Genomic DNA, 8445 nt, shown 5'->3' on the forward strand with positions numbered 1-8445 from the left:
ACTTTACCTTATTCGTACAATCTGTGCGTTGCCCATACTGGAAAGACGGAGTTTAATTTTCTAAGATGTAGTGAGCCTTTGCATCCCACTCAAGACATAGTGTGTGGTGATTCTCCTGGGGCCCTAATTCCACTTCATAGTGGGAATGACTTAGCTACACATCCTGAGACCCTAACACCGGTAAGTTTCATTTTTTTTCTTCTGTAATATTCTATTTTTTTCATATTTTGGGCGTACTATTTCACTTTTACATCTAGAATCATATTTAGAAAATCCATAACTAATCACTGTATTGTCTTTTCAGTTTTTACTGACTACATTTTCAACACTCATTTTGTTCATAAGTTGCTCTGTAATTCAGAAAAGATGTAACTAAATTGGAGATATCTTTTCAAGCCTAAGTTAGCAAAACAGGCTGTGGTCTTGGCTTCTTACCAAGTAAATAAATAATTTGAAGTTTAATAATATTCAGGTACTCCTTAAATATCAAAGCAGATGCTCATATCAAAGAAACATGTGTTGCAGATAATTCTGTATGTGCATTCTAGTATCTTCATTTATTTTAACATTTTAAAAAACTGTTGGGACTTCCCTGGCAGTCAAGTGGTTAAGACTCTGTGCTTCCAATACAGGAGGTAGGATTTCAACCCTTAGTCAGGGAACTAAGATCCTGCATGGTGCAGCCAAAAATAAAATAAAATAAAATTAGATTATAAAAAATATAAATAAAACTGTAAGCATTTGAGGAGACATAGCAGATCCATGAATCCCTGAAACTGCATGCAAAGTTACAGATGTATGCAGTTTTCCTGGCAGAGGAGTCAAAACTTTCATTCTATTGCCAAGTGTTGCTATGGGCCCCAAATCTTAATACTAACTACCCTAGAGGAATTTCTCTCTTCAATTTTTGGTCCTTCTGGTTTTTCTTATATGTATATATTTCTTGGTACTCAAATTATACTCTTTCCAAATCTTTCTTCCTCTTCATTGAAGATATGGAATTTCCCAGAAAGCAAATGAAATGTCATTGTGTTCTGGGCGCAATCTCTGACTCTGATTATCTTTGAAGACAAAAGACAAAATCCTTAAAGAGTTTAATGGTGGGGGCATAGTGACATAAATGTTTCTAAAGAACCTGTTCTCTCTTTACGAAAGAAGTGAACCTCCAAACTCTGCATCTTTGAGGAGAGACCTACTACTGGATTGATGGGAATATACATCTGAAGATGTGTGGACCAGTTTATTTTGGACTTTCATATAAAATGCAAAGAGATTATTTATAGTGCCATCAACACCCTGGTGAAAACAGGTCGTTTGATATGCTTATTTCTTTAAAAACCCACATCACTATTTCTAACTGTTTTTAAAAATTGTTTTATAGCACTTGTATGTATTCTCTTCCCATTGCAATAGAGACATGTTCCTTTTAGTTTGTGACTACCAGCTCAACTCATTTGGGTCAAGTTAACTTCTAATAACCTATAATAAAAATACATTTTCCAAAAAAATTCATTGAGGCACAATAAAACTATTTTAGAAAAATTTGAAAGCCTTTTACACAATACTAAACAAATATAATTAGTTAACCAACATAAAATTTAAAAATCTTAAGTGAATTAAAAGGGATTTTCTCATAATAATCTCTATATTAATGTCTACTAAACACTGTTGGACCATTTAACTCAGAATCTCAAATAAAATTGTAAGGTTTTTCTGAATATAGCTAGAAGCTCATAGGAAATAAAAGAAGCATTACTTACCTTTGAAAGTGGATATATTTCTATTGGGAAAATAAGTGTTGCAAATATAAATTTAAACGATCATTATTTAATACTCTGTAGTACTTTCGTTCCACTTTATTCCACCGAGTAATGGCAATCCACCTCCAATATTCTTGCCTGGGAAATCCCATGGACAGAGGAGCCTGGCGGGCTACAGCCCATGGGGTCGCAAAATAGTCGGACGCGACTTAGGGACTAAACAACAACAAGAAAACTACAGATATCAGTGGAGAAACCAAAGAAGAAATGTAAAATAAAATATACAACAAAAAAGAGTTCCCTTTGTTTTCTATTGCATACATAAGTGGGTGCAGTAACTTCTGAGGACTCTGAGCGCCGCTGTTCACCTACTACGAGAGAACCGCAGCCAGCGCTCAATCCGGATTCTCAGGGCTCCAGCTACACAAAGCTCCACGGTTCCTGCAAACCAGCTCCAGGGCTGCAGCGAAACTCACTTCAGAATTTAAGGTGCGCAGGCCGCAGAGACCTCCTGCAGCCAGAGTAAGAAAAAGGAATCAGCCAAAACAGCGTGCCCAGTGAGGACATAGCGAGAAGCGAGAATCCCGTCACCAGACAACAATGGCCGCTCAAAAGAATCGCTCCTACCTCAGCGCGCTGGTCCAGCTCTGCCTTCTCCTCTGTATGTCGTGGGAGACCGAAGCTCGGCAGATCCGCTACTCGGTTCCCGAGGAGTTAGAGAAAGGCTCTTTTGTGGGCAACATCTCCAAAGACTTGGGACTGGAGCCCCGGGAGCTAGCGGAGCGAGGAGTCCGCATCGTCTCCAGAGGTAGGACGCAGCTCTTTGCTCTGAACCCGCGAAGCGGCAGCTTGGTCACCGCGAACAGGATAGATCGGGAGGAGCTCTGCGCTCAGAGCGCGCGGTGTCTAGTGAGTTTTAACATTCTTGTGGAAGATAGGGTGAAACTTTTCGGAGTAGAAATAGAAGTAACTGATATCAATGATAATGCACCAAAATTTCAAGCAGAAAACCTAGATGTAAAAATTAATGAAAACGTCGCTCCAGGAATGCGTTTTCCTCTCCCGGAAGCTGTTGATCCAGATGTGGGCGTGAACTCCCTACAGAGCTACCAGCTCAGCTCCAATAAGCACTTCTCTCTGGCAGTTCAAAGCCGTGTCAATGGCGTTAAGTCCCCGGAGCTGGTGCTGGAGCACGCCCTGGATCGCGAGGAAGAGGCGATGCACCGTCTGGTTCTCACTGCCATCGACGGAGGAGACCCTCTCCGATCTGGCACTGTCCTCATCAGTGTGACTGTTTTCGATGCAAATGACAATGCACCAATCTTCAGTTTGCCTGAATACAGAGTGAGTGTTCCGGAGAACTTGCCTGTGGGCTCACGGCTGTTGACAGTCACCGCCACCGACAGGGATGAAGGTGCCAATGGAGAAGTGACATATTCATTTCGAAAACTACCTGACACAAAATTGTTGAAATTCCAACTAAATAAAAATACTGGGGAAATAAAGCTATCAGAAAATCTAGATTACGAAGAAACAGGTTTCTATGAAATAGAAATACAAGCTGAAGATGGAGGGGCATATCTTGCAACTGCTAAAGTATTGATTACAATAGAAGATGTAAATGACAACAGTCCAGAAGTAACCATCACATCTCTGTTTAGTCCCCTGATGGAAGATTCACCTCTGGGGACTGTTATAGCTCTTTTAAATGTGCATGATCTGGACTCTGGGCAGAATGCACAGGTCACCTGTTCCATATTGGGGAATCTACCATTTAAATTAGAAAAATCGATTGATAGTTATTATAGATTGGTGACACACAAAGTTCTTGACAGGGAACAGATATCCTCTTACAATATCACATTAAGAGCCACAGATGGAGGAAGTCCACCCCTATCAACAGAAACTCACTTCATCCTGCAAGTGGCAGATATCAATGACAACCCACCTACCTTCTCTCACATCTCCTACTGTACCTATATCCCAGAGAACAACCCCAGAGGGGCCTCCATCTTCTCAGTGACTGCACTGGACCCAGACAGCAAAGAAAATGCCCAGGTTATTTACTCCCTGGCTGAAGACACTATCCAGGGGGCACCACTATCCTCCTATGTCTCCATCAATTCTGACACAGGAGTCCTATATGCACTGCGATCCTTCGACTATGAGCAGTTCCGTAACCTGAAGATGCAAGTGATAGCCACTGACAGTGGGGACCCACCACTCAGCTGCAACGTATCACTGAGCATATTCGTGCTGGACCAGAATGACAACGTGCCAGAAATCCTGTATCCTGCCCTCCCTACCGATGGCTCCACAGGCGTGGAACTGGCACCCCGCTCTGCAGAGCCAGGATACCTGGTGACCAAGGTGGTGGCAGTGGACAGAGACTCAGGACAGAACGCCTGGCTGTCCTACCGCGTGCTCAAGGCCAGCGAGCCAGGACTCTTCTCGGTGGGGCTGCACACGGGCGAGGTGCGCACAGCGCGGGCGCTGCTGGACAGAGACGCGCTCAAGCAGAGCCTGGTGGTGGCCGTCCAGGACCACGGGCAGCCCCCTCTCTCGGCCACCGTCACGCTCACAGTGGCTGTGGCCGACAGCATCCCTGATGTCCTTGCTGATCTGGGCAGCTTGGAGGTCCCGCCGGCCTCTGATGCTTCAGACCTCACCCTGTATCTGGTGGTGGCGGTGGCCGCGGTCTCCTGCGTCTTCCTCGCCTTTGTCATTGTACTGGTGGCGCTCAAGCTGAGAGGCTGGCACACGTCGCGTCTGCTCCAGGCTTCCGGAGGCGGACTGGGCGTACCAGCCTCGCACTTTGTGGGCGTGGACGGGGTACGGACTTTGCTGCAGACCTATTCCCATGAGGTCTCTCTCACCGCGGACTCGCGGAGGAGTCATGTGATCTTTCCGCAACCCAACTACGCGGACACACTTATCAGCCAGGAGAGCTGTGAGAAAAAAGATCCTCTGTCTTTGTTAGATGATTCGAAGTTTCCCGTAGAAGATACCCCTTTGGTGCCAGTGAGTTCTATTTTTGCTCCTTTTCTCACCTTTAAGAATTATGATTAGTTTTACTCTTTAGGTTTGCAGCATGATGGTGGGATCCTAATCCTTTTTTTTTTCTTTCACTTTTTCCTCCATTTCAATGGCATTCACTGCTTGCTAAAACATTGAGGAATAGAACTTGATGGTTATTAAGACTGATATGTTTTTACTTTCTGGTAAATATTCACTTAATCCCAGTGAAGGTTTATTATCATAGGCTGTTACGCTTAGCTTCACAGAGTCTTGTGTTTTACAGTTTTGTTGTATGATACTGGCAATTCCTAAGAGAGGACTTTCATACAGAAATGTCTTGTCAATTTATGTGCTCTCCTGGTGGCTACACGCTGAAATCCTTAGACAACCCTGCCTCTTGTTTTGAAGTCAGACCTGGTAAGAATAGGTGAATGTCAGAAACAAATGCATTAGCTTTACTGGAAATCCTACCCATTTTCAGTAATATTCCATTAACAATTCATAACAATGTGTGCTTAAATTTTGAAGTATAATCATACCTGGTAACACTGCAGCATCCATTTTGCCTGTGATTCTCATTTCACACTGTCATGTGGAAGATATACCATTTTAATTTTACTTTCCTTGTTCTATAGGGACTCTAGAGAACCGATAAAAGGTATTATGTTAAGCAGACTTGAGGTTCTGCTTTCTCTGTACTTTTTTGTTAAATTCTCCAATCTCTAAGGCTGAAATATATACATAATTTAGGGAGATAGATTGGTACATGTTCCCAAATACAGGAGCAAAGATGTATGCCAAAGTCATTTCAGTGACTATAGAGAGAATGGAAGTCTGAAAACTCTGAAATTTACAGTCAAAATAAAGTTAAAAAAAGGCATTTCTGCATGAGAAGTGAATCAAACAGAGAAGTGCACAGAATTCTAAACAGATGGTCAGTGGAATTACTGATGAGTCCATTTAAAGTGATGATAGTGATGTATTTGGTTTGATCTCTTACTATTCTATTAATTTATTATTAATATTCTTCTAAACTAATATGGTAGCATAAGGTCAAATCATGCCCTAATGTGTTTTAAAGTGTTTATAAGACCATGATTTTTTCCCCATGTTGTTCAACTTTTGTTCAAGGATATGTCTGTGGAAAAAGAGCATAGTTATTATCTTTGGAGTTATAGTTAATAACTTTTATTTTTTAACTTCCAAATAATTGAATCTTTTAAATTTCTGACCATAAGAGTCAAAATTTTTCTTCATATATTTCAAATAATTCTATTATTTTGAAAAAACACAGGTTTAAAAAACCCTACTCTTTTGGCATGGTAGCTATTGTTAGCAATTATGTTGAAATATAATTATTTAAAAGCAATATAGGTCACCTTAGATGATGATAATGAATACTAAAGTGGTTGCATTCTAGTTCTTAAATATGGGAGGATAGATTAAGCCTACATTGAAGACCAAAACTAATTTTCATGCTTATCTTTAGTACTTTCCTTTGTGGAAACTTACTCTTAAAAAGATCTACTGTGATTGCCTCTGGATAGAACTGGATAGAATTAGGCGATGGAATAGGAGACCTATTTTGCATTCTACATTCTTCTGTGCCTTTTAGATTTTTTCAAGAACTATTTCACCGTATTCAAAATCTATGTAAATTTTTAACATATAAAATATTGGTTTAGCCAAAAAGTTCGTTCGGGTTTTCCCGTAAGATGTTACAAACTTTTGGTCAACCCAATATATAATAGTTTTGACCATGTGAAAAAAAAAAACGTTTCATGAAGAAAACAATCACCGGAGGAATAAGTTTCAAATATTTTAGCTGCGATCATCTTGTCTTTAAAGACTTCCTGAAATAAAGCAGAAAACTTAAGCTGCGGTTCCACACGAAACCTCTGGGCGCCGCTGTCGGCCAGTGCAGGGCAAGCTCTGAAGCCCGGGATTCCTCAGCCTCTAGCCAGGGATTTCCTGCGCAGTCACCAACACAGAGAGAAGGAAACCCGCTTATACACTAGAGCTCCTGGCCGCGCAGATTCTCCCTAGCATACAAGGATTCTCAGCCCCTAGACTGGGGGTTCCGCCTGTCCTGGGCCAAATGCTTTACCAGTGTGCCATGTGCACTTTCTCCAACTAGAAAGACTGGGACCCAGCAAGAACTAGAGCGCGCAATGGGAGGGAGCTGCACGCAGACACGCCCGGCTGACCGGAGGCAGGTACTGTTTCTCTTCCTGCTGCCTTTGTTCTACCCCGCGCTCTGCGAGCAGATCCGCTACTCGATTCCCGAGGAGCTGGCCAAGGGCTCCGTGGTAGGGAATCTCGCCAGGGATTTAGGGCTCAGTGTCCTGGATGTGTCGGCTCGAAAGCTGCGAGTTAGCGCGGAGAAGCTGCTCTTCAATGTAGACGCGGAGAGCGGGGACTTACTTGTGAAGGACCGAATAGACCGTGAGGAGATATGCAAAGAGAGAAGATGTGAATTGCAGTTGGAAGCCGTGGTGGAAAATCCTTTAAATATTTTTCATATCATTGTGGTTGTTGAAGATATTAATGACCATGCTCCTCAATTCCATAAGGATGAAATATACTTAGAAATCAGTGAATCTGTCAGCCCAGGGATTGGAACAATTCTTGAACCTGCAAATGATCCCGATATTAGTATGAATTCACTGAGCAAATACCAACTAAGTCCTAATGAGTACTTCTCCTTAGTGGTGAAAGACAATCCTGACGGGGGCAGATATCCAGAACTGGTATTGAAGAAGGCCCTGGACCGAGAAACCCAGAGCGTTCACCATTTGGTGCTGACAGCCTTAGACAGCGGGGATCCGCCGCAAAGCGGCACAGCTCAGATCCGAGTCCTGGTGGTGGATGCCAACGATAATCCCCCTGTGTTCAGCCAAGATGTGTACAAGGTCAGCCTTCGGGAAGATGTGCCCCCAGGCACCTTCGTGCTGAGGGTGAGCGCTACCGATCAAGACGAAGGCGTCAATGCAGAGATCACCTACTCATTCCTTGGTGTGGCTGATACAGCCCGGCACGTGTTCTCTCTGGATTCTGCTACAGGAAACATCATAACTCATCAACCCTTGGATTTTGAAAACGTAGGAAGATACGCCATGGTTGTGGAAGCAAAGGACAGAGGATCCCTCTCTACACGGTGTAAAGTAATTATAGAGGTTTTGGACGAAAATGACAACAGCCCAGAAATAATCATCACCTCTCTCTCAGATCAGATTTTGGAGGATTCCCCGCCAGGAATGGTTGTGGCTCTCTTCAAAACACGGGACCAGGATTCCAAGGAAAATGGAGAAGTCACGTGTAATTTAAGTAGAGATATTCCGTTTAAAATTCATTCTTCTTCTAATAATTACTACAAGTTAGTAACAGATGGGGCCCTGGACAGAGAACGGACTCCGGAATACAACGTCACTATCACAGCCATTGACCGGGGCAAGCCGCCCCTCTCCTCCAGCACTACCATTACCCTACGCATCACCGATGTCAACGACAACGCTCCGGTTTTCCACCAGGCTTCCTATGTGATCCACGTGGCAGAGAACAACCCACCCGGCGCTTCCATCGCGCAAGTCAGCGCTTGCGACTCTGACCTAGGGCCCAACGGCCAGGTCTCCTACTCCATCGTGGCCAGCGACCTGGAGCCACGCGC

At 43.3% G+C, this 8445-nt stretch overlaps 2 protein-coding genes across 2 annotated transcripts; both read left to right on the plus strand.

Moving 5' to 3' along the window:
• Window positions 1-6: 6 nt before the first annotated feature.
• Window positions 7-4841, plus strand: LOC120859449 (protocadherin gamma-A10). The gene has a single exon (XM_040235554.1). It carries the CDS (start codon window positions 2361-2363, stop codon window positions 4827-4829), a length of 2469 nt encoding a protein of 822 aa, XP_040091488.1. The 5' UTR covers window positions 7-2360; the 3' UTR covers window positions 4830-4841.
• On the plus strand, window positions 4717-8440 carry LOC120859448 (protocadherin gamma-B7-like; the record flags this gene model as incomplete). Its single annotated transcript, XM_040235553.1, has 1 exon — window positions 4717-8440. A coding segment is annotated over exon 1 (1491 nt), but the record flags the coding sequence as incomplete, so codon positions are not given.
• Window positions 8441-8445: the final 5 nt, after the last annotated feature.

The sequence above is a fragment of the Oryx dammah genome, unplaced genomic scaffold (assembly GCF_014754425.2).
Source record: "Oryx dammah isolate SB20612 unplaced genomic scaffold, SCBI_Odam_1.1 HiC_scaffold_1000, whole genome shotgun sequence".
NCBI lineage: Eukaryota > Metazoa > Chordata > Mammalia > Artiodactyla > Bovidae > Oryx > Oryx dammah.

Bases quoted from the DNA above. Each gene is read 5' to 3' on its own strand.
- LOC120859449 (XM_040235554.1), top strand. From the start codon at position 2,361: ATGGCCGCTCAAAAGAATCGCTCCTACCTCAGCGCGCTGGTCCAGCTC.